Source organism: Melanotaenia boesemani, chromosome 6 (assembly GCF_017639745.1).
Source record: "Melanotaenia boesemani isolate fMelBoe1 chromosome 6, fMelBoe1.pri, whole genome shotgun sequence".
Classification (NCBI taxonomy): Eukaryota; Metazoa; Chordata; class Actinopteri; order Atheriniformes; family Melanotaeniidae; genus Melanotaenia; species Melanotaenia boesemani.
In genome coordinates, this window is record NC_055687.1 from 36,424,912 (window position 1) to 36,451,971 (window position 27,060).

At 41.3% G+C, this 27,060-nt stretch overlaps 1 protein-coding gene across 9 annotated transcripts in view; it reads right to left on the reverse strand.

Moving 5' to 3' along the window:
• adgrb1a (adhesion G protein-coupled receptor B1a) overlaps positions 1–27,060 on the reverse strand; it is a 180,532-nt gene that overhangs the window by 28,607 nt on the left and 124,865 nt on the right. For all 9 annotated transcript variants that reach the window (XM_041987803.1, XM_041987802.1, XM_041987805.1 and 6 more), the window contains 4 exons: positions 12,046–12,172; positions 2,615–2,718; positions 278–380; positions 45–195 (listed from right to left, as the gene is read on the reverse strand). In XM_041987803.1, coding sequence (XP_041843737.1) covers positions 45–195; positions 278–380; positions 2,615–2,718; positions 12,046–12,172 — 485 coding nt within the window. The remainder of the gene's footprint in view (positions 1–44; positions 196–277; positions 381–2,614; positions 2,719–12,045; positions 12,173–27,060) is intronic.

The following is a 27,060-nucleotide window of genomic DNA, read 5'->3' on the forward strand; positions in this document are numbered from 1 at the left end:
AGAAAACGCACCCAGAGGAAAAGAAAAAGCAGAGGCCCACCCACCCCAGCCAAGACACAGGAAACGCTTGCGTATGATGCGGTTCCTGAGGCGACCCGTCACGGCCATATACGACTGCCACGCCTCCGTCAGAACCCAGCAGAACGAAGACAGGAAGAAGAAATGAAGGAACGCTGCGATCAGGGTGCATAAGACCTGAAACAGACAGGATGATGTGAAGAAAAACAGGCTGAATGCATCACTGTGGACGTGTGACGGGCTTCTGATGGGTCCTCACCTTATTCCTTGTCTGCGTCTGTCCAATGAGAATAAGGGCGTTGGAGGAGATAATGGAGAGGCAAAAGTTAATGAGGATGACAGAGCGCTCCGACCGGATGTACCTGCAGGAAGATTAGAGAAACTCTGATCAGAACTTCTATTTAAAGCTTTTCTGTTTGCTGTCAATGATTGATGCTAGTTTGCAGCAAATTCCAGCTGCTGCTTCGGCATTTTCATAGCTCTCATCTCGTCAAAGCCTCCTGCATCGTTTACCTGGGACGTGAACACACACACACACACACAACCTGTCAATCTGCAGCCGGGTTCTACTTCAAATCATCTGCAGTTTTTTCAACATTAGGCTGAAAACATAGGCTTGCAATGTGGTCCTACAACTGTAAGCCAAAAGGCCTTCACTTGGGTCAGTAAATCATGTTAAATAGTTTTCCTCATTTAGCTTTTTAGAACGTAAAATATAAAATAACTATTCAATTAATCTGGAGGCATTTCAGTGACTTAAAGTACACAGGACTTAGTACAAGTCTAAGCTGGATGCTAATGACATCCTGGACTGCATCAAGACAAGACAACTTTATTTAGACAGCACATTTCATACATAAAACTAAACATCTAGAAGAATCCTTCAGAAAGAAGAGAACAGAGTACAAAATCAAGAAAACAGATTTAAAATTTGCTTTAATATGGATGTTAGAATTTAGAGTCCAAAATGACACCAAGATTTCTGGATTAATCTGTTGATTTTAATATTGCTGACTGAAGATGGACTCTAACTTTTGGTTCCAAACACACATTTAGATTTGTCTTTATTTAACTAACAAAACATCTGGAACATCAAAATCTTGGTTTGACCAAGACATGAACTGAAGCTTTATCTGGGACCAGAGTCCCCTGGTGAGACCGTAATATAGAGCTGAGAATCATCAGCATCATTACAATCAGATCTTTAGTTTCCATGATCTGAGCCAGCGGGAGTATGTAGATGCTAAACAATAGGGGTCCCAACATGGAGCCTTTAGGAACTCCATGTCATCTTTGTTAGAATAGATATATATTGATTGACCAACACAAAAAATGGTTCCTGTCCTTAAAGAAATAGAAATAGAAATACTTTATTAATCCCTTTGGAGAGTCCTCAGGCAAAATTTGGGTGTCATCACCTGGTCTTTTCATGTATCCACTGTCCTCTAAGTGTCTTTAAATATTTTTTTAAAAACTTATTTTAAAAAAAAATCAAACATAGAGCTTTTTCTGACCCTTTACTCATACCACAACTTTGTCTCGTGAGAGTTCATGCAAGCATTTGACTAATGTTAATGAGGTGCACACTGACTGGATGCAGGGAGGCCAGAGTTGGAAGGGGGGGCGTGTTCAGTGCATGCACAGTGTGTCCGACTCCAAAACATCAACAGCTTAGTGATGGTGAGCGAACCTGACCGAGCAGCAACTTTTATGTTTGAACCAGACTCTGAGCCTGAGAGTGAAGATACCGTGATGGTGGAAGAAGCACGTTTACAACAAAATGTTTACAAAGATTTACGTGGAAGAGCACTTCACCCCAGTTATAACAGAGAAAACACGGCGCTCATTGGTAGATTGCAGGGGGTTAAACGTTTAGGCTCGTCCCTTAGCATTAGCGTTAGCATTAGCATTAGCTACGTCAGCAGTAAAGCATGATTTTATATCATTATATCATTCCACGCTCTAGAGGTGGAATCATATAATGATTTATATCATTATAAAAATCAAAATCAAAAATCAAAGTTAACTGATTTATTAGCGGTTATCTTCTAAATGTAAAGCTTAAAAACTATCAAGTATCATCATAAATAAGAAATATAAAGTGTTTTTTTGGTGGATTATGTTCAACACTCTGGCACCTATAGGCCCAAAATCAGCCTCTGTCCCTGAGATCATGCCAAATTCAGATTTTTATATGGCATAAGTGACAACTGCTGTTTATGAGTTAATAAGTAAAAAATAGAAAAGAAAATTATTCCGCAGATTCATCTCTTTGCATTGACGTGTTAATTTTGACAGTCTTAATTAAATCTTAAAGACCTACAAGGAGCATTCATGTGATTTTACACATTTATAGTGTTGCAAAATTAAAACATAAAAATGATGACTTTTGTAAAATTGTGATTATTTCTTTGACAAAAATTTTATTTAGAAAATTTAGTCCAGTGCTGTGGTGCAAAAACAATAACCTGCTTCATCAACAGCTGGTTTACGTGGACAGAAACTTTCAGTAACACATCTTCAGCCTCATGAGCCTCTGATCTGACGTTAACAGTCGCATTCATCACAGCCAAGCGCTTCTGTTTGGGTCTCCTACCTCCACACTGACACGTAGATGATGATGAGCAGCAGCAGTGTAAGCGAAGACACTCCACAGCCCACGATGAGAGTCACAGATGGAAGCTGCGTTTTATCCATGTTCTAGAAGTTAGAGGATGGAGGAGAAATGGGACAGAATTATACTTTTTGGTGCAATCACAAATGCACTATGCTTCAGCTTACATGAGAAATATTTACTCAAACCAGAAGACAGAATGGAAGTAAGACAGGGGTTTACAAATCTGTAGCAACTCATCACCTAACTGGAGTTTACCTGCCATCAGTTAAATGTGTCCCAAACTTCCCAAACACCCTCTACCGATGGACTCATTCAACATGTCATATTTAAATAGTATTTTCACACAGTTGAAAGACATGACACTTCACACGGAACTGACCAATACATCTGCTGACAATGTCTGACAATATGACATCTGTCTGCTTCAAATGCTTGTTGTTACATTAAGATGTACTACAGAAGTAAACATGAAAGTCCAAACCATCTTTTATTTCTTTTATTTTTTTAATTTATTTATTTGTTTAGTTTTCTGTGGTCAGCATGTAGCAGCTGGAGCTTTTAATCCCAGTCAGCATCAGTCATGATGTTTCTCAGCTGTCAGATTGGGAGGTAAAATGATGTAAAATGAATGTATGAATAGATATAGCAGCATAAAGGTCGACCAGAAGAAGAAAGCAGAATTTATTACTAACAGAACTTTGTAGAAATAACACACAGACCAACAGTGACCAAACCTTTTCTCATCTCATCGTTCTCTCAAGTCTTGGCTTTCAGGAGAAAAATGTTGTTATTGAAACAAACACACAACAGAAACTATTTCCATGTTTCCACTTTTTCCTCATTTCCAGTTATTCCTGCTACTATTTACCTGCTATCCTCACTAAACCACGTCCAGCTCAGCTGCTTTGTGGCGCCACCGTGCATCAGAAACGTCTTCTTGGCTTTATTCCAGCCATAGAGGAGCATTATTTTTCTTCTTTTCACACACACATAGAACTTTCTGCTCACTGGTTGATCTTTGGCTGCTCCTGATTGGACGTTACCGTCAATCTAAGCTCTCTGATTGGTGGAAAGTCTGACAGGAAGTGGCTTCATCATCATTTCCGGGTCTAAACAGAGGTCTCTTAGCAACATAGTAGTGATTCAGGCGGGTACTGCACATGCAATCCAAGTGCTGCTAATGCGGGGCCATGGTTAGATCAGCAGGTTGCACAGGTGCTGTATACAAAGAGGAAGCTAAAGGCCAATTTCTACTGGGTGCGTGTGCGCCGCAGAAACCAGGGCTATTCGTGGCCATTTTAGTCAATGGTTTGGTTCCCACCGGACACCACGGTGCATGTCAGAAGCATGTCAGAAGCACCATGTCACAGCTTTCCGCTAAACATACACGTCCAGAATGCATCAAGCTCAGCAGTTCAGATAGGGGCTGACAGGAAATCAGACAGGGGAGCAGTGTAAAAGCTTCTGGTAAATTTAAAAATAAAAGCTCCTGTGCAGATTCGCGATCGCTAAACTATGTAAACATTACATCATTAACCAGTCAGGGGGTCGCTGTGATTTTTTATTTTTATCATGGACGTGGAGAATCAGAAGATTCTCCAATTCTCCTGTGATTTCGTGATCTCAGGGATCCAGCTATGCAGACCGCATCTGACACGCTTCTGGTGTGATCTGACCTGCCTTGGAGGTCAGAAGGAAACCACGGCACAGCCGAAGTGCGGCGCAAACGAACCCGGTGGAAAGCTCCTCAGCTTAACCGGCCCTGGATCGAACCATGGCTTTCAGCTCCATGTCACCCCTGGTCAACAAAAACCACCAGACCCACAAAATCATTTTTAAAAAGCACAGCATTTACTTGGATTTGACGGCCTCTGGTGGACTACGGCTGAAACAGACTTTTCTGCAACATGTCGTAAAAAACTGTCAGAAAACCGTCAAACTAAATCAAATCTAATCAAATTAAATTTTTATTGCACTTTTCATGCACAAAGCAACACAAAGTGTTGTACATAATAAAAACAAGTTATGCATATTGAAAACAAAATTTAAAAGCCTTCATACATCAAAAAAATATACCAAAAAATAAAAAGGCACACCTAATAACAGTTCACACACAATCACACACAAACTCACACACATACAAACAGTGCATGTACTCTCCCCCCACCCGCCCAGACCCCATTCTGTACCAACATGAACTCCCATCACTAATAACTGTCTCTGAACTGAATGAAAGTATAACAATAATAATAAAAAGAAAATATCTGGCTGACACTGCTGTGCGGAAAAGGGATTTTGGAGATCCAGTCACACCAAACAGTGTTCAGATGGACTTACTGCGATAGTGTGCAGCAGCATCACTGCTTCCTATTGGATGCTTTGTAATGCTGTTTGTAAATAAGATATAATAAAAGTTTGATTTTCATATTGCTGGGGATTATTATGGGGGTGGTGGGGTGGTGTAAGCTATTCACTAACACAATTTACCTCACAGAGTTACACACTGCTGTTCTTGATGATAGAAGAGCTAGTGCTCTGAGTTTAAAGGGTTAATGGAGAAAAGTCATGTGTAAAAGGCTAAAAAAGAAACAGAAAATTCAGTGTCTGTGCTCGGAGTGGAGAATGTGACTGCAGGCAGACAGCAGATGATGCTAATGGTGAGAGCTGCTGACAGGCTGCTGCTTTCTGGCCTCAGCTCCAGAACAAGGGGACTTCAAGGTGATTCATGATACACTGAGTCAGCAGAAACACACACACAAGTAGTGTGCATGAGCATGAAAACAATCTCAAACTGACTATTTCTTCAAACATGAAACCTGCCTGCCACATGTTACAGGAGACACTGTCTCGTTACCCTGGCAACGTTGTAACATGGCAGCAGACGCTGCAGTCATCGCTCGCTGTGCTTTTAAACAAACACACAGAGAAACTAATGATGATAGAAAAAGGGTTTGTAATACTTCTGTCATCATCGAGTTAGTTAGGAAAGGGCAACAAAGAACGCTCAGAGCAAAGGGCAGATTACAGCCACCAAGAGGGGCCTGACGCCCTGCAGCTGGGCAAGGGCGGCTCACCAGAGCAGGCTCCAACAAAGCTCCGCTGAAGCAGTGGGCATGGTAACGCAGCAGGACGCTAAGCTAACCTGGTCAGCTACTTGCTTTAAACAGCACATTGCACAAAACCTTAAAAGCAAGTACTTCTTTCCCTCCCAGACATTCAGGTAGCTCAGTGGGGCATTCCACATCACCATCTAATCCCATCTGAGCTGGAGCTGTTGAAGAATCAAATAAAAACTGCCACTAGTTGAGATGAAGATTTCTTCCTCTGCAAAATACAAATACAAACTGACAGATTCCTGATCTACGGTGCACAAGGGCTGCCGCGATACTAAAATTTCAAACTTGATACCGACACTAAGGACAGTGCTATAGAAAGGGAGAATTTATTTATTATTTTATTTTTTATCAGTCAGAACACTGCAAAAATAACAACACAATCCTAACAATGCAACAAAAATATGTAAGAAAAGACATTAAAAATGTAAAATAAATGCATTATCACCCCTAATCCTAAGTTATATTAGTTTGTGCAGGGATAGAGTTTTTGTATGTTCACACTGTTTGCTCACTGTGCTGCAAAACATAGAAAAAACTATGTTATAAACTAGATGAATTTATAAAGATTAACTTTTTAAAAAGATTAACTTTTTAAATGGGTTAGTCCACAGTCAAAGACATCAAAAGGCATTAATATCTGACGTAAGCCAGGGCGTGATCAGCCAGCAGCAGCTTCGCGCTGGTTATGGAGCAGAGAAGAACTCTTCCTGCAGCTCGGAGCAAGCACGAGCCTTTTGTGAGCGTTTCTGGACGGGGGAGGGACCTCCGCTAGCACCCGCAACTCACTGAGAAGAGTAAAAGTTTCAAAGTCTTGAATAACAACAGAAAAAGTCTCTTAATGTGTCACTAGTCACTTTTTTTGTAAAAAAAAAAAAAAAAAACAAACAAAAAAACAAAAACAAACAAACAAAAAAAAAAAACATTTCTAGCTAGGTCTAAAAATGTGCTAATAAAAGCGACAAGTTGCTAAATTGGCAACACTGTAAACAACTGGTCCTCCAGGGAGAGACTGTAGCTGCCCGCTGCAGTGCCTGTTTAAAATGGGTAGAGGCAACTGGTATCGATACTTGTGCTAATTAATATGTAACTAGATAGTAAATTTTAGAATCAACTAGTATCTGACAATCGATGCACTGAAAACAGCAATGTTAGCAGATTGTCTAGTGAAATGTTCCCAGCATCCATCGCATATTTAAACTCAGATTAAAGTGGTGGACCAGACAGTAACATCCAACATTAAAGTTAAAATGACTGCAACCTTCTTTGTGTGTAAATTTCCATCTAAAAAATGTAATAATAACCAGACTAGCAAGTGTAAGAGCAGCCAAGGTGTCCATGTAAATAAAGTAAATAATGTTCTGGTGCAGAAAGTCTGAAAAACGTGCAGGACTCAGGTGCAGGACCCATGCATGCAGCTCTGTTGCTGGGTGGTGTCCAGGTGGGGAGAAGAGGGGCAGCAGTAGCAATGAGTTTGTTGTTTCCGGGTGGAGGGTGGGTGGACATGTGAGGACCACAACATGAGAGACTCCTGCAACCCCTTTACCTACACCCACCCCCTCTACCCATCACATACTGTAACTGGGTGAGTTTATAGCCTGTCTTGTATCAGAGTTTGATGTGTGCGCAGTGGCCGAGTTAATTAAATCCCTCTGATTAATCTGCACTGCTGTGAGTTCCTTCTCTAAAAGCAAATGGGGGTGAAGACAGATTACAACTGCAGTGGGGCGGAAAGGCGTCCGCTGAGATGGACAAACTCGTGCTTCCTCCACACGCCATGATGGACATCGGCTGGAACTCTCACAGCATCCAAACAAGAGTGTTACCATCCACAAGTAAGTGACCGGACTGCATTATTCCACCTGAGCAGAGACAGCTAGCATCTCTGAAGAGGTCCACGGGACGTCAGCTCTACTAGAAAACTGTCCAACCAAGCTACTGCCAAGAAAATGGAAAGGCAGGTTACAGCTCAAATCCTCTGCACTGGGGCCAGTTTACCCGAACATATGAGGATGCACAAAACGGAATTTCAAGATATCTAAAATTACAAATGTACTGGTAAGAACCAAACTTCAGGTATCCACAAATCTTTATAAATTTTAGTTGGCCAGTTTTAACATATATTAGCTTGACTGGATATGTATTTCAGATATCTTTAATTCAATTCTTCCTAGTCTAAATGAACATTTGTCTAAAACGACATTCTTACTAGGACAAATGGCGTCACATTCCCCATTCAAGACCTCAGAGGTCTCTGCTCCACTCTATGTTGGCTACAAATTCATTTTTTTTCTCCACATTTTCAGATGAAAATGTCTTACTTACTACGTTGCACTGATTCATATACATGTGGCCATTATAACCCTAAAAAAACTTACCAAGCTCCCACATTTAGTCCCCAAGCATACAGATATGTAAATGTAAAGCTTCTCTCTCCTTTTTCTTGTGAAATCTAGCAATAATGTATTTATACATGTTTAGCTTACATTCATATAAAACCAAATAAGAGCACTTCATTTAGAAGTCTGAGATGGCTTAGACAAGTATCATTGATATTTTGACATCCATGCTTTACTCAAACATGAATATGCATAAAAAAGTCCATTTGCTGGTGGCCTGAAGCCCTTCAGACCTGAGTCAGACCAATTTACTTTGAAGTTACTTTTACAATGTTGACTGATTGGCCAAAGAGGCTTGTCACAGGCACATTCACAGAAAAAAGAAAAGATATACACAAGCTCATTCATTCAACCTCATTCCCAAACCACACACAGGTCAAGTTGTGGCAGGAAACTGGGTTCAGGGGATTTTTCTTAGGACTGCAATGATTTTCTAAATCTTCTAAACATCTGCAGCAGACTAAGTATAATGGACACAAGAGGTGGCAGCAGGGAGTAAAGGATGTGGATGGCAGAGGGATACAAGACGAGCTAAAATATAATGTAGCATCAGAGCATGAAAAATTACGTGATAAAATGACAGAGTGGGGGGAACAGCAGAATGAGAGGAGAGAGAAAAAAAGCTAAAAAAAGGGAAAAAACTGAGCTTGGGTGTTTGTCATGCTGGAGCTGTAGGAGTCTAGCTGCAGACAGAGGGGCTAGGCCATTTACAAGCTACTATGTGTTGCAGTAGGAATAATTAGCATGGTGGCCATGGCTGTCTGACAAAATAATAGTGTGGGGGAAGGGCTAACAGAATGAGGAAGCACAGCAGCCTCTTCCTCCATTTCCTGGCAAAAAGAGCAACTACAATTCAGTTTCCCTTAGAGAGTGTGATCATTGCAGGCTGCAGGAGAACTGAGCAGCATGGTACGCTGAGGACATCCCATCATTCCAACGCACATCATATTTGGCTGGAATTCACATGCTGCAGATGTGAACAGAACAAGACCAAGAGTGCACAAAGATGCCAGCAGCTCTGTAGGGATGCACATGCTGCACAGAAGTGTGACGCTGAATGCTAATGCTGCTTTGACAAGCATCATCTTACAGCACATTTGGCATTCACATGTTAACATTTGCTAAATTAATTTTTCAACAAATGAAGAATCGCTTGAGTTGAACAACTTAAAACAGTTAAAATGGCATTTTTTTACTTAAACAAATAACCTCAGATGTCTTTGAGCTAAATCACAGTGATGTGAAGTGATTCATGGAAACATGGGAAAGGTTTTCAGTCCCTGAGTATCTGGTTGGAAATATGGCTGGAGCTGGATGCTACTGATGCTGCTGTCAGTGAGGTGGGAGAATCTGTTTAAACATCAGTTTGTAGGCTCTGAGATGTAGAGGAAGTGGTGTCTGACAAAACATTAGGACAACAAATAGTTAAAGGTCCCATATTATGCAAAATTCACTTTTTAATGGTTTTGGAACAGTCATACTGGTCCCCCCGCATGTGTAGGAGACCCGTAAGTGTGAAACTCTTTCAGGCGCTCTCTCTCCCCCCTGCTCCACCTCTAGGGAAGTAAGCGCTGAAATGAGCTTGTTTGAAAGCGTGTACGTTATGACGTCATAAGGGACAATAACCACTCCCCACAGAGCGATGGACCCGTCTACCGGCTCTCAAAGCCCGCCCTCTAAAAATCACCTAGCTCCCAGTGTTTTTCCCTCTTCGGCAACCCTCGTTAGCGGACATGGCTAAGCGACAGAAGCACTGTTCTGTTTGTGGCTGCATAAATGAACACGAAAACGTTTTTTTACTTCCATCCACTGAACCCACGAGGACTGAGTGGATTAATTTTATTTTTGGAGGAAATGTACCCGGAAAACTTCCAAAGGTTTTGCATGTCTGTGGCCAGCATTTCAAAGAGGACTGTTTCCACAACATGGGGGCATGGAAAGCAGGCTTCGCCAACCGTTTGAAGCTGAAGCCAGGTTCAATACCAACTGTCCGTGACACAGCTGGAGAGGTAAGAGCAGTACTGTTAGTCTTCTTGCTCGAACTTCTTCAGGAATGGGTTCCGGTGTTCCGGCGTTTGTTTATCCTTCACTACGCTGTAATCAGCGTCTAGTTACCGCTAAGGCCTAACCTGTCAATCACCTCATGACGGGCGATGCGATGGGCGGAGCCAACAGCTGAGCTGCTCCACCAGGGTTCCGCCCACCATAAACGGCACATTTCTGAAGCTGCTAAAAAGAGGGAGGTGAAGAGAAGCCGCTGCACTCAAACTGAGGGTCGATTTGTCCATACCATGGCGGAAATATTTCATTTAGATATTAATGAATGGTCTCAGATTGGGAATAAAGTGTATAATATGGGACCTTTAAATATAACACATGAAACCTAAACTTCCCGTGATCACAAATAAAACCATAAACTGACTAACTGTATTTATTCTTACTTATTATCTTTGATCAAAACCCACTTTGGGCCCCTTAGTACCAGCGTGGCCTGGTTTAACCACCACAGCCTACCTGAGTATTGTTGCTAACCATGTCCATCCCTTTATGACCACAGTGGAGCATCTTCTGATGCTACTTCCAGCAGGAAAAGTCACCATGTCACAAAGCTCAGATCATCTCCACCTGCTTTCTAGAACATGACGATGAGTTCACTGGACTCTAACGGCCTCCACAGCCACCAGATCTCAGTCCAGTAGAGCAGCTTTGGGATGTGGTGGAACGGGAGATTCTCATAATGGATGTGCAGCAACTGTGTGATGCTGTCATGTCAGTATGGAGATAAATCACAGAGTAATGTTTCCAACACCTTGTTCCGTCTATCACACCAAGAATTAATAGAAAGAATTAATAATAAATAAAGAATAATAATTAATAATAAAGAATTAATAAGTGGGTCTGACCTGGTACCAGAAGTTGTTCCTGATAAAGTGGATGGTGAGTGCATAAATAACAGAAGCTGTTTTATTTTACAGAATCGGATATTCTTGAGAGAAGCTAAAGCCGAGCTGCTTCATTAGCCCCTTGCTCTCTGGGCCGTGCAGGCAGAAAACTGCTTCCTATGTCTTTAAGAAAACCTCAGAGCCGATGCTGTTACCAGGGCAACTAGTGAACAAACTCCTTCTGAGGCAATTTCCAGTCTAATAATAACTAATCGCACAGAATGCAAATTCCCCACAAAATCACTGGCCTCTCCCCTAAGAAACAGGAGCACTTTTGAGTCACAGGGATGCTGCTGTGATTTTTTTTAAACATTCATTTACATGAACACACACACAGCTGGTTTGGTGTGTCCAGCTGCTGCCAGGATGTGGGGGCACTGTGTTCTGTATCCTGATGTAGACCCCCAGCCTCAGAGAAATGGTGTGCAGATTACCATGAATTGCCATGCAGGGCCGTCTCCATGGGGCCTGGTAACCATGGAGACACCACTGACCATCAAATATGTTAAAATATGCAAATATGAGCATCAGTGGCTGGTGTGACATGAAATAAGATAATGGTGGTGGAGATACAGCCATAATTCTCAGCTATAACAACACTGTCCATGTCTGCTGTGTGAATATCTGACAGCTTCATGCACAGGTTAGAAGAAATGCCCTTTCTGTGTGCATTTCCTCCTGGAACACACAAACAACCAGATAAACAATGAAATCCATCTTTTTCCTTGGCAATCCTGTAATAGCCTTTATCAGCATGGCTTTGGCATGTCGAGACAGAGAGAAGGAAGGAGAGGAGGGAGAGGGAGGATCTGTTGATATGTAAGGACAATGACGCCCTTTGAAAAAAAAAAAAAAAAAGAAGAAGAAAGCCGCTGATGCATTTACAAAAACCAACTAAACGCACCATCTCTGATACCTTTAACGTCAAGGAAGTCAAGGGAGGTTGGAAGACTTACCATTTCGGGATTTAGCCGTGCTAAAATGGCGAAGGTGGACAGTCTGTCACACACGCATTTGGTTCTGAATGAGTCGACAAGCACGGCTTTGCAGCCCCTGGCAGACCAGGATCCCAGCAGAGAAGAGCTGCACGGGAGGAAAAACACACGCACACACACAGAGAGAAAGGATGCGGTGAATACAGAGACAGCGCCGGCGAAAGGAAAAGAAAAAAGAAGAGAGAGAGCGGTTCAAATCCCACCGCGTTACACCGTTTATTTAATCCATTTTACATCTCAGCCGAATGCAGCTGCAGAAGGAGCAGAGAGCGAAGTGAAGGCGGCGGTGAAGCGGCGCGGCAAGGCGGCGGTGAAGCGGCGCGATGCGGCAAGGCGACTCATTAAAGCAGCACACTGCAAACATGTTCACGCTTCTAAAAATAATATAAATACATAGTCTCCTGCTAAAACTCCTACACTTACATTATGTTTGACATCACTCATCTTTGCAGGTTAACAAAGATGAGTGATTGCCACAATAAAACAGAAGTGTTTGGAATTGTGGAATTTTTAGGTAAATTAAAACTTATCATACACACGTGTTCACATCTGATTGTGGGTCAGACTGGAGCTGGAAAACTTCACCTCACATTGATGACTGTGGAATTCCACAGCTTTAGGCAGTGGCAGTCCTGGCTTGTTTTTAATAACAGGGAGAATATCTTCATACACATACATATAAATATCAATATCCCACAGTGTTTTATATATATATATATATATATATATATATATATACACTACTGCGCAAAAGTTTGGGGTCACTTAGAAATGTTGTGATTTTTTAAATAAAAAGCAGCATTTTCTTCAATTAATATGACATGAAATTAACCAGAAATACAGTCTAGACATTGTTAATGTGGTAAACGACTGTTATTGCTGGAAACAGGTGTTTTTTTTTTATTGGAATATCTACATAGGTGTACAGAGACCCATTTTCAGCAACCATCACTCCTGTGTTCCAATGGCATATTCTGTTACCTAATCAAAGTTTATCATGTTAAAAGGCTAATTGATCATTTGAAAAGCCTCGTGCAATCATGTTAGAACAGCTGAAAACTGTTGTACTGATTAAAGAGGCAAAAAAAAAAAAAAAAAAAAAAAAAATGGTCTTCCTTTGGCTAGTTCAGTATCTGGAGCTTCAGCATTTGTGTGTTCAATTATAGTCTCAAAATGGCCAGAAGAAAAGAACTTTCTACTGAAACTCATCAGTCTATTCTTGTTCTGAGAAATGAAGGCTATTCCATGAGAGAAATAGCCAAGAAACTGAAGACCTCCTACAACGGTGTGTACTACTCCCTTCAAAGAACAGCACAAACTGGTTCTAACCACAATAGGAGGAGAAGTTGGAGGCCCCGGTGCACAACTGAGCAAGAGGACAAGTACATCAGAGTCTCTAGTTTGAGAAACGGAAGCCTGACAGGTCCTCAACTGGCAGCTTCATTAAACGGTACCTGCAAAACATCTGTCTCTATGTCAACAGTGAAGCGGCGACTTCAGGATGCTGGCCTTCTAGGCAGAGTAGCAAAGGAAAGCCATCTCTGAGACTAGCCAACAAAAGGAAAAGATTAGGATGGGCAAAGGAACACAAACACTGGACAGAGGAAGACTGGAAAAAGGTGTTATGGACAGATGAATCTAAGTTTGAGGTGTTTGGATCACAAAGAAGAACATTTGTAAGATGCAGAACAAATGAAAAGATGCTGGAGCAGTGCTTGACGCCATCTGTCAAGCATGGTGGAGAAAACGTGGTGGTCTGGGGATGCTTTGGTGCTGGTGAAGTGGGAGCTTTGTACAGGGTAAAATGGATATTGATATTGATATATGGATATTAAGGATGGCTATCACTCCATTTTGCATGCCATACCCTGTGGACAGCGCTTGATTGGAGCCAATTTTGTCCTACAACAAGACAATGACCCAAAGCAGAGCTCTAAACTATGCAAGGACTATTTGGGGAAGAAGCAGTCAGCTGGTATTCTGTCTATAGTGGAGTGGCCAGCAGAGTCACCAGATCGCAACTCTATTGAGCTGCTGTGGGAACAGCTTGACCGCATGGTGCGTAAGACGTGTCCATCAAGCCAATCTGACTTGTGGGAGGTCCTTCAGGAAGCATGGGGTGAAATTTCCTCAGATTACCTCAACAAACTGACAGCTAGAATGCCAAAGGTCTGCAAGGCTGTAATTGCTGCAAAATTATTAATTATTAAATTATTATTTTAAGTACAAATCGTTATTTTTAACCTTGTCAATGTTTTGACTATATTTTCTATTGATTTTGCAACCCATTTGTTTAATAAAATGTGAGTTTTCATGGAAAAAACATTTTTTTCAACATTTTTGGGTGACCGCAAACTTTTGAGCGGTAGTGTGTATATATATATATATACACACTACCGCTCAAAAGTATATATATATATATATATATATATATATATATATATATATATATATAACATATCAAGGTATGTTAGAAGTTAGAAGTTACTGAAGTTAGTGCAGACACATTATAGGACTGAAAATGAGCTGTTTCTGAGTGTGGGGCATGCAAATCAGGGCTAGTATGTGAGTAAAGAAACTATAAAAGGAAAACCATTTACTTGACATGATGCCACACATAACAATGCCTTTTGTTTTAGTGAGACTAAAAACTAAATACAACTGTAGCAAAAAGCTAAAAACATGCTAAAAAATGGTCCTTTGACCATTGTTGTTCTTCTACTTTCCTTCATCATTTTAAACTAAACCTGATGGAGTTTTTTCTAATTGTCCATTGGTGTTTATTTGACACTCGACTGAAGAACCAACACATAACCAGTCCTAGAACACATTAACCCAGCATCTGGACTATGCAAACCCATTCACAGATTGAATGATTGATTGACTGAGTGATTGATTATTATCTTAAAGAAATGATGTGTTTGTGAAACATGTTTGTGAGACTACAGGTATATACCCTACCAGTTACAAGTTTGGACACTTACCCACTAGAAGTGTGTCCAAACCTTTGACTTGTGATGTACACACAATGTAAATCCGGTGGTATCCGCTTCATATCATCAGATGTATTACCACAACTACAACCAACTTAAAAATTTGGGATGGTAAAAATGTCAATAAAAACAGAGAGCAATGAATTCTAAATCTCATTAATTCAAATTTCATTACCAGTAAAATAAAAGCAACATATCAGAGGATGAAAATGAGACATTTTATCATTTTCATTTGGAAATATGAGCAGATTTTTCAACCTAATAGCAGCAACACATTTGTAATAAGTGGAACCAGGAGCAACAAAAGGCTGGAAAAGTACCTGGTACAAACCAGAAACACCTGGAGGAACATTTGACAACTAATCAGGTTACCTGGCAACAGGTCAGTAACATGACTGGGTATAAAAGGAGCATTTCAGAGAGGCAGAGTCTCTCCGATGGAAAATTTAGATTTCATGTCTGTTTATTTAATGTTCAATCACCATGATTGAACTGAATGTTAATCTACATGCTGGGCATTTATGGATCTAAACTATAAATAAGAATATTTTCCAACACTGACTTCATAACTGAGTTTTTGTGTTTGAAGAATTTTAGGAAGATTGTTTAAATTTTTAAATAGGTCACAATGTTGTACTGACATTTTACATGGCATGGCCCTGATCATCCTCATCAGTCATCTGTGACAATGTGGAAGTGAAAGGATACTTGGTGGTCTGTATGTCAGCCTCCTTATTCATGATGGTGATAAAAACAAGACCTGGAGGAGAATTTTCTTTCATGGTTCAGTTCGTCCACCAGAACACACAGATTGCAGGGTTACTATTTTGTCTTAACAGACTTAACAAATCCAATTTATCCCTCCTGCAGGTGTTTTCCAGTTTAACACATAAAGTGCATGTGCAGATTAACCTCCTATAGGGGCCCCAGGCCAAAGCTCTGCTGCTGGGCCCCTACTGACCTTCAACATGGACAAGATATGTTAGTTTCTTTGTGAAATTTCCAGCCATTCTACAGTAGCAGCTTTTCAAAGGTGAATTCCTGTTTGTGTTCCTGTTTTCAAAGATGTTGTTGACCAATACAAACCAGTCAAACGTTTAAACGCTTTTCCATTAAATCTAGTGGAAAAGTGTGTCCAAACTTTTGACTGGTAAAAAATTTCATTTTCAGTTTATCCAGTCTAAAACCCAACCAGAAGAAATCACTGGGTTTTCCAGTAGACAAGCAGAATCTAAGTCTAAGACAAAGACCGAACCCAAACTTAGTCCCCCCAGAGCTCATCTTTGTTTTCACATCCTCCCATGATGGATTAACAATTCCTCAACCAAGAATTTGCTCCAGAAGAGCCAACAAGCTGTAGGTTGGCAGGTGTGGGAAACTCAGATTTAGGCAAATTTGCAATTAATGGGATCATAGTGTCCATGAATGTGGACATACTTTAGGTAATCCAGCAGTGATGTAGTGTTTATTAAAATCCACCACAAGCTTTACAGCAGCCATAGAATTAAAGGGCATAAAGAAAAAGAACATTTTGGAAACGCATATCCTTTTAGATCAGAAATCTCAATGAGAAAAAGAAAAAAACTCTGGAGATGGATCCAGATTAGAATCCATCCACTTTCATGTAAATCTGACAAACAAACCTGCCAACTACAAAACCACTTTGGTGTTAAGGTATATCCATCCTCCTCCAGAGATGATACACTGGTTTGGTACCACTGACTGTAAAAACCACAGCATCTGATTCACACCACTCTCTACAGACAGAACAGTGAGAACACCGACCTGGATGGACATCTACTGTACTCTCTCATGTTTCTGTTTTTCTTAAGTTCAAACTGAGCATCAGAATGAGGAAGAAAGGGGATTTAAGTGACTTTGAGTGTGGCATGGTTGTTGGTCTGAGTATTTACTGGGATTTTCACACAAAACCATCTCTGGGGTTTACAGAGAATCGTCAGAAGAAGAGAAAATATCCAGTTGTTGAGGTCAGAGGAGAATGGGCAGACTGGTTGAAGATGATAGAAAGGCAACAGGAAGTCCAATCAGCACTGGTTCCTACCAAGGTCTGCAGAACAGCATCTCTGAACACACAACACGTCCAACCTTGAAGCAGATGGGCTACAGCAGCAGAAGACACACCGGGTGCCTCCTGCCAGCTAAGAACAGGAAACTGAGGCTACAATTCACACACACTCACCAACACTGGACAATAGAAGATGGAGAAACGTTGCTGGTCTGATGAGTCTCCATTTCAGCTCCACATTCAGATGCTAGGATCAGAATCTGCTGGAAACATCATGAAAACATGGATCCATCCTGCCTTGGATCAACGCTTCAGGCTGCTGCTGGTGTAATGGTGGGGGGGGGATAAGCATATACAGGTGCGTGGTCTTCAGTGTTGCTGCTTGTGTTGACAACAGGAGGTGACTTAGTGCTGATAGTAACACATCACCTCTAACAGAAATCTGATATCATAAGACTTGGTTCAGTTTCTCACACACAGTAGCGTGCAGACAGCCTTGCCAATACAGTGTAATTGGATAAATTAGGTGCTGGTCTAGCAGCCCTGCATGAAAGGATGTCTTCTGCCAAGTACAGGCCACATGGATGAAAAGTTGTGTGCCAGCACAGAGGAGACATGGTAGAATGGGAGGAGAAGGAACTATATGGATGCAGGCGCGATTCATGATTTCACATAATGCAGACACAGACATAAATACTGTTTTTTTTTTTATTTGTGGGGAGGTTGTGGGCGGGGGATGTTGGATAGCTTTTTTTAAACAATAAATAAAAAATGATAATATTTTAAAGAAGAGACAAGAAACCAAAACACTGGATGGAAGTTTAAAACCATCGTAAAGGTGCGTTCCACCATTTGTTTTACATCGTAAGTGTCTTTAACTCCACTTTCCATCTTTCCTTTTCTAAATGAGCATTGTTTCTGTGGAGATGTGAAAATGCTACTGTCCACTTCAAAACTTTAAAGAGACATTTAAAGAGAAATCAAGCAACTGGATGTTGGACCAATGCATGTGGTGTGTCCATCATTTCTACACAACACAGAGTGTAAAGCTGAGAGGATGTTTAACACGCCTGATGAGACCTGAGCATATTTTATTAGATGACACTGTTCTGAAGACATGTGAAAAATCATGTTAATGAGGTTGAAGACAGGGTGTAAAATGTGTTTTAATGAATTAAAAATCAGAGCAACAGTTGCTCTAACGATGCTGCAAATATTAATTACAGAATTCTTTCATTTCTCTTCATAATTAATTTCAGTGTAAGTTATAATGGCATCATCAGGTGTACATGTCTGCATGTGGCAACAAGCAGATAATAAACAACATTTAATATAAAATTAAGCAAGTTACAAAAATGAGCATACTGCCATGAAACATCATAGCAAAGAAATTTCACTACATCCAAGATTATTAAAACTTTGAACGTTTTGCCTTCAGTTAAAAAAAAAAAGACAACAGAACAGATGTTTGTCTGAAATAATGAGATTTTTCAATTTGTTCATCTGCAGGAAGTAAAGAAAGAGTTAAAATGAAAATGATGTAATTTAGTATCTCACAGGAAGATGATTTAGCTACGGTTTTGCAGGAAGAAATGACCACTGGCCAACTTTCTGCAGAACTCTTGGCTGTAGTTTCTTTCACAGCGGGAACTCTTCATCACTCGGACTTATAATCATTTCTTCTTCTATGAAATAGCTGCTGTAAAAAATGAGGGTTCTGATCCCTCAGTAAAGGTACGACAGATTCCTCCTGCTCATCATGGTGGACGTCCTGGCTCATAATATATATTAAAAATCTATACTCTTGCACTGTGATGAATATTAGAGCATCATTCACCTCACTTTATGTTTGATGGAGAAATAAAAAAGACGTGAGAAATGATGGATCAGACAAAAACTGAAAAAATGTGTCTGTGTCTGCTTCTGTTCTCTTCTAGAGATAGTATGTCAACCAGGTCCAATTAAAGATTGAAGGGAGATTTTTTATTTAACATAATGATGCAGCCAGGTCCAGAATTACTGGATTCTTTAATAGACACAAACATCTGCATTAACTTCAGTATTAACATATGGACAAAAAACTGTAAATAAATAATCTTTGTAGTGTTTTTTCTGTATATTGTCCATAAACACCTCCACAGAAGCTGCCCAAAAGTCTATCTATCAGCCCACAGCCAATAACAGAAAATCAAAGCTCTGCTGACTCACTGTTAATGTTGATAAATGATTGTTTATAAATCATCTTCTCATTTTCAATAAGATGATTTAGTTTGGAATACCGAGAGAACTGAATTTAAGATCTGCTGTTTAAACCAGTGAATAAAACCAGTTAACCAGTCAACACAACCTGTTAACCAGTCAACACAACCAGTTAACCAGTCAACACAACCTGTTAACCAGTCAACACAACCAGTTAACCAGTCAACACAACCTGTTAACCAGCTGTTCTCCTGCTGGAAACTCTGATGTCATCAACTAACACATTAAATGTAAGGAGACAAGATAAGGTGGTAATAAAACAACTATTTTACTGGTGTGTTTTCCTCACTATTATATCTTTGTAAACAGTGTTCAACGCTAATTGCTAGCATGTTCACAACTAACTGAAAGTGTGTTGACCGCTAACTGCTAGTGTGTTGACCACTAATGGTTAGTGCCTTTACACTGTTAGCATGTTTACTGCTATCTACTAACGTGTTCATATAACCGTCAGTGTGTTTACTGCTAAGTGGTTTGTATGGATCAGACTTACTGGTCTCTTTACTCAGAAAAGGACCTTAGTGAAGTGGAAGCAGCTTCCACCACCACCACCATCATCACCATCATCACCATCACCATCATCATCATCATCATCATCATCACCATCATCATCATCATCATCATCATCATCATCATCACCATCATCATCCATAGCAGCAGTACTCTGTTCTGACAGGTAGCTGCATCCACTGGTACAGAACCAGAAGGGGTTAGGGCTGCAACTAATGACTATTCTGACAGTCGATTAATCATCGACCATTAAAACGATTAGTCAACTAATCAGATTATGTATCTAATGATTATTAAATGGCTCTAATTTCACTTTCAGCTTTTAAATCGTGCATGAGGTTGTTATGTAAGTCCGACGTGCCTTGTCTTTAAATGTTCGAGCATTGCAGACGTAGTTTAGGGGTACGCAAGTTCCGCTTTACAAATCTCAGATGTATTTAATTTATTTTTGCAAGTTAAATGTGAAGTTGTCCCACTGCTGCCATATTTTTCTCCTGGCAGTTTTTATTGCACATGTGCAACTCTCATCAGAGATAGGAAAGAAGATGATGTCTCACTCTGTAGGTTTTTTCTTTTTTTTTTTTTTTTATTATTATTTTATTTGTTGCAGCCCTAGTTTAAATTGTTTGACTGGGTCATCCTGGTTTCAGGTAGGAAGGGAACCAAGGGGCTGCAGATCAATGTGTTTCAACAACAAAAAACAAATCTGTCCTACTTGTGGCCAAGACATCTGAGGGACAGTCATACAAAATCCCACACATCTGAAACCCATTGCTTCATGCCTCCTCCTCATTCGCCATCATCTCTCTTCCCACAGCTTTCTAACAAAGATAATATGCCTTGTATTCTTGTATTTTGTGAATCACCCATTTGTTGAGTTGTGTTATACAAATAAACTTGCCTTGCTTTGCCTAAAAACACTACTTGTAATCAACTGCTCTGATGCCCAAGAGGAAAGTTACCAAAACGGATGATATAATGAATGAGAGGCGTCGAAGTATTATAGCTATCAAATGCTTTCAGACGACATTGTCACTCACAAGATTGAAGTGGCACTAAACCACATTCAATCCAAGTATTTCTAGTAGATGAGGCGGGACGTAGCGAAAAGAAAACAAAGTAGTGATGTCAGTGAGACAGACAGAATGATGCTGCTGATGTTCTTGTTATTGATTTCAGACTGAAGTGCAGAGCAGCGAAAGGCCCGGCTGCCTCACAGCTCTTATCAACATGACAAGGACGGCGCCTCAGATTCCAATTTCTTTCCCAAATATTAACTCATTAATCATAGCTGCTGTCCAAGCTGGATTTTAATTTTACACAGAACATGTCCCCCCACCAGCCCCTCAAAAGATTCAATCTCTGTCCCCGCATTGTCTCCGTTTCTCTCTCTCTCCTGCTGTTTCTTCTCATACTTCTAGAGTGGAGCGAGTGAAGAGGTGACTGTAGTCAACAACATCAGACAGGCAGTAAATGCACCATACTAGCAAATATAAGAGTGCACTAAAATAATAAGCAAAACTTCATAAACATGGCATAAACAAGTTATTTAGGTTAATAAAAAAAGCTAAAAGAGAAAAAACACTGAAAGGATCTTTTATTTATTCATCTCCAGTCAATTCTCTAACATTGCCTGGAACTCTCCTGTTGTATCACTTAAAACCTTCAATATTCCAAATATATCAAGGGAATTTACTAAACTTCCTCTAATAATTTGTTTTCCATCTAAAAGTTGCACTAATCAGCAAAAAGTAAAAATTGCACTCACTATATTCTAAGGTTTAGATTAGAAAATGATTTTTAAAAAAAAGGAATGTCTAACATTTCATCCTACCCATCGAGACGTGCTACCTGTGCCTTCGGCACATGTGCACAGCATGAGAAGGTCATAGCTATGTAGGTAAGGGACACGCTTATAAATCCATGCTAGCCTCAACTCCGTGTTTAAACAGCTGGACTTGTTGTGATACTTACTTGTTGTGGTAGCTGTAGCATACTTTGATGGGGTTATTTAAACTGTTGAATTATCCTTACTTCATTAATTTTATCATAGTTTGAGTTTTGAACAAATTTTCTTAATACCATACCTATAGAGTACCTAGAAGATCATTCATCCACAAATATGTGAATGAATGATCTTTAAAATAACAATTTTTGATTGCACAAAAATGTGAATTGCATTAAAAATATGCACAGTATTCTGTCCTAACAAGGTAGCTCAGATCAACAGATAAGCCTATAAATCCAGCCTGCGGTAGGACGTTTCGACAAGGTAGCATGTTTTGGCAGAACACTGGTGTTACAGAGTAAGAAAGTGAAAAAATCAGGAGAGTTGTGGAGAATATCTGATTTTCTGGTCAGAATATTATGGGTTCATCAATCGGAATCCTTAAGGTTGTGAATTGCTGATTGCTGAGCCAAACACATGCCAGCTTCATCCCAAACTTTGGAATGTTTTCACCATAACAATGATGTAGCAAACCATGCGATCTAGCTGTGATCACAAGCAAGCAAACTTTTTTTTTTGCTGGATGCCAGAACTGGCTGAATTGCAACTGTCTGCTTGAAGCAGAGCAATAATGAGAAGAAGATCAAATGTGGCATGTACTGCAGATCTGGTTACAGCCCAGCTCAGTGTTGAAGAACTGTAAATGCATTTTCACTATTTGGAATATTTACAAACCACTGCACCACAGTTGTGATCCCCAATTCTACATCAGCACAACTCGTCAGCATGATGGTGGAGGGATGTTAATCTGGGCTTGTGCTGCAGCTACAGGACCTGGACTAGAGATGGGATTTATGACTCTCTGATATTTTTTCACTTTTTTACCGTTAAACAACAACAACAATAATTAAATAAATAAATAAATAAATAGGAATAAATGTTGAAACTGTCTCCTGTAAACTCATGAAAATCACAGTTTTCCCATCTTGACCTGATGGACTGTGTGGTTGTATTACTTGTTTAACCTTTTCAGTGGAGGTTTCACTGGATGCTGCCGTCACTTCTTTTTGCTGAATCATTTCCATCTAACTTTCTTAAACATCCTAAGCTATAAACTTTCTCTTGACGTGGGCAATAGACGACTGTTCAGGACTGTTTAACTTATCAGTTTACCTGCTTTTTAAACTGAATCTTAGAATGAAATCTATGAGTCATAACAAAGAAAATGCTTTTCATTTCTGTAACTTGGCTGAGAAAACTGCTTTCATTATGAGTGGACTATAAAGACATATGATGCCTCACTCACCATTTCAATCTAACAGATCTGTTTTATAACAGCTTTGCTTTTCTGTGCATTTCTGCTTTCAAATAAATATTTTCCACATTCACTATTTAATTTAGATCACCTTTTAATTATCTGAATTATTCATTCACTTTCAAGCCAAATGAATGGGAATGTTTTAGTTCTGCAGCTTGTTACAGCAGACGTTTGGAAGCTGTAATGTGAGAAGGTCTGTAGGATAGGTTGGATGTCATGGGCCAAAATAAAAACCTAATAAATCCAGCTTTAAATATCATGTAATGAAAACAGCATTACACTCAGAGCATCGGTCTGAAAAAAAGTTAAGATTGACCTTGTTTTATAAGTCATAAGAAAAAGAAGAAAAAGTCTCTACTTTTAGTCTTTTACTGAACAGGCAGTTTAGAAAATATCCACATATTGTCCAAATATCCCTGATCCTCTGTATCTGCCTTATGTCTTATCTTTTCTGGACAAATTATCTTTCTTTTAAGCCAAATTTCACTTAATCCATTGAATGAGGCGATGAATGTTCTGCTCTATTGTAACAATGGTACACAATCATCTAAATGCAAATGTCCACATCAGCACTGCAGTAAGGCTGCAAAGTGCTCGCCTCTGTCTTCCCTTCTTCCACCTCTCCTCCATTCTTGCCACCGTCAGGATGTAGAAGAAGAGGGAGAACATCAGCAGTGCTTTGAATTTGCCGTGGGAGAAAGTAAAACTAAACTGTTTAATGTGTTTCTTTCTTTCCAGCTCTTCACTCAGCCTTACCCTCGGTGGACTCTTAACTCTCCCCATCCTACATGTTGATATGACTGCATGGGTTGGGGGCAGAAGGAAGAAGGCTTTGAGCGACACTTTTAATTTTCCACATGCTGCATCACAGTCTCAGCAGCGATAGCGTTGCGTTTGCATAGTGCCAGACAAGAAGTGCCAAGCTGTCCGGCACACTCAGCAGCTTTCACTGTGGAGATTAAAAACACTGAGTAGACAAGGAACTTTCAGAAGAAATGGGATCGCTCCAAATGTCATTAAGGGCTGTACACGATGAAACATTGCTGCTGTTTTCACGGTCTGAATAATTCTAAATGTCATCTATTGTACATGACAAATTTATAATTTCCCACTGGAATTAATAAAATATATTTTTCATTGACCTGACTTGAGACAGTCTGAACAGATGGTCCTGTCATACTAAAAAAAAAATAAAAAAGCATTAAATATCAGTTTTGTTTTATCCAGGACAGCAAGCCTGTCTACAAGCACACCAAAAACCTCTTCATCGCCTGCTTTCTGGAGTGGTCAGACAATTCAAGTGATCATGTAGACAGCATAATCTGATATTCTTTATCAGATAACTACCATGATCTGATTATGAGAAATTCAATTAGATTTTCTCCCAGTACCCTGATGTCTTCATGCATGTCACCAGTTTTCTCACAGTAAGACAGGATCATCGGTTCAAACCTGTCATTTCTGTCTTTTCACATCTGAAGACGACTATAAAAGTATAGTCCATTTAAAACATGAAAAGTATAGGTCCAAGCTTGGAACCCTGAGGAACTCCACGACTTATTCTGGTGTAAGACTCATCATTTACATGAATAATCTGGAATCATTCAGATAAATGTGTTTGGTCATTTTGGGGAAAATTTATTCAACTATGAGCCCAGAAGAATAACATTTATCATGCTTTATTACACAGAGCTCAGAACAAAACAGGAAGAAAAGCATAATTAAGAATGTGTGGCTGTGGTTCTGTAATTCCATCCATCCGTCCATTCATCCATCCATCCACCCGTCCATCCATCCGTCCATCCATCCATCCAGCCATCCGTCCATCCATCCATCCAGCCATCCATCCATCCATCCATTTAGTGCCGCCTATACCGGGTGGGTTGCAGGGGCAGCTGCCTAAGCAGGGAAGCCCAGACTTCCCTCTTCCCGGCCACATTCACCAGCTCATCCAGAGGGATCCCGAGGCGTTCCCAGTCCAGCTGAGAGATGTAGTCCATCCTGTGTTTCCTGGGTCTTCCTCAGGACCTCTTTCCAGTGGGACGTGCCCGGAACACCTCACCAGGGAGGCGTCCAGGAGGCATCATAACCAGATGCCCGAGCCACCTCATCTGGCTCCTCTCGATGTGGAGGAGCAGCGACTCTACTCTGAGCCCCTCTCGGATCACCGAGCTTCTCACCCTATCTCTAAGGGAGAGCCCGGCCACCCTGCGGAGAAAACTCATTTCAGCCGCTAGTATTTGCGATCTTGTTCTTTCGGTCACTACCCACAGCTCGTGACCATAGGTGAGGGCAGGAATGTAGATTGAAGGGTAAATCAAGAGCTTTGCCTTTTGGCTCAGCTCCTTCTTCACCACGACAGACCGACGCAGAGTCCGCATCACTGCAGACGCCGCACCGATCCACCTGTAGATCTCCCACTCCATCCTTCCCTCACTCGTGAACAAGACCCTGAGATACATGAACTCCTCCACTTGGGGCAGGACCCTATTGCAGACCCGGAGAGAGCACTCCCCCTTTTTCCGGCTGAGGACCATGGTCTAGGATTTGTAGGTGCTGATTCTCATCCCAGCCACTTCACACTCAGCCGCGAATCGCTCCAGTGAGAGCTGAAGATCACTGTCTAATGAAGCCAATAGAACCACATCATCCACAAAGAGCAGAGACCCAATCCTGAGACCACCAAACCGGATCCCCTCAACACCTCGGCTGCGCCTAGAAATTCTGTCCATAAAAGTTATGAAAACAATCGGTGACCAAGGGCAGCCTTGGCGGAGTCCAACCCGCACTGGCAATGATTTACTGCCGGCAATGCGGACCAAGCACTCTGACACTGGTCGTACAGGGACCGGACAGCTAGTACAAGCGGGTCCGGCACTCCATACTCCCGGAGTACCCCTCACAGGAGTCCCCGGGGGACACGGTCAACTGCCTTTTCCAAGTCCACAAAGCACATGTAGATCGGTTGGGCAAACTCCCATGCCCCCTCAAAGACGCTGAAGAGGGTGTAGAGCTGGTCCATGGTTCCATGACTGGGACAGAACCACACTGCTCCTCCTCAATCTGAGGTTTGACTATCCGACGGACCCTCCTCTCCAGCACCCCTGACTAGACCTTACCGGGGAGGCTGAGGAGTGTGATCCCCCTGTAGTTGGAGCACACCCCCTTTTAGATAAGGGGGACCACCACCCCAGTCCACGCGGTGCTGCAGAGGCGTGTCAGTCAAAACAGCCCTACAGCATCCAGAGCCTTAAGGAACTCTGGGTGGACCTCATCCAACCTTGGGGCCTTCCCATCAAGGAGCTGTTTAACCACCTCAGCGACCTCAGCCCCAGAGATGGGAGAGCCAGCACCAGCTACCCCAGAATCTGCTTCCTCATTGGAAGACGTGTTGGTGGGATTGAGAAGGTCTTCGAAGTATTCCTTCCACCGCCTCACAACGTCCCGAGTCGAGGTCAGCAGCCCCCATCCCCTCTGTACACAGTGTTGACGGAGCACTGCTTTCCCCTCCTGACCCACCGGATGGTGGACCAGAATCTCCTTGAAGCCGTCCAGAAGTCATTCTCCATGGCCTCTCCAAACTCCTCCCATGCCTGAGTTTTTGCCTTAGTGACAGCCAAAGCTGGGCTCTGCTTAGCCCACCAATACCCATCAGCTGCCTCTGGGGTCCCACAGGTCAAAAAGGCCCGATAGGACTCCTTCCTCAGTTTGACGCCATCCCTTACTGCCAGTGTCCATCAAACAGTTCGGGAGTTACCGCCATGACAGGCATGGACGACCTTATGGCCACAGCTGCGGCTGGCCACCTTGACAATAGAGGCATGGAACACAGCCCACTCGGACTCAATGTCCCCTGCCTCACCTGGGATATAAATGAAGCTCTGCTGGAGATGGGAGTTGAAACTATTTCTGACAGGGGACT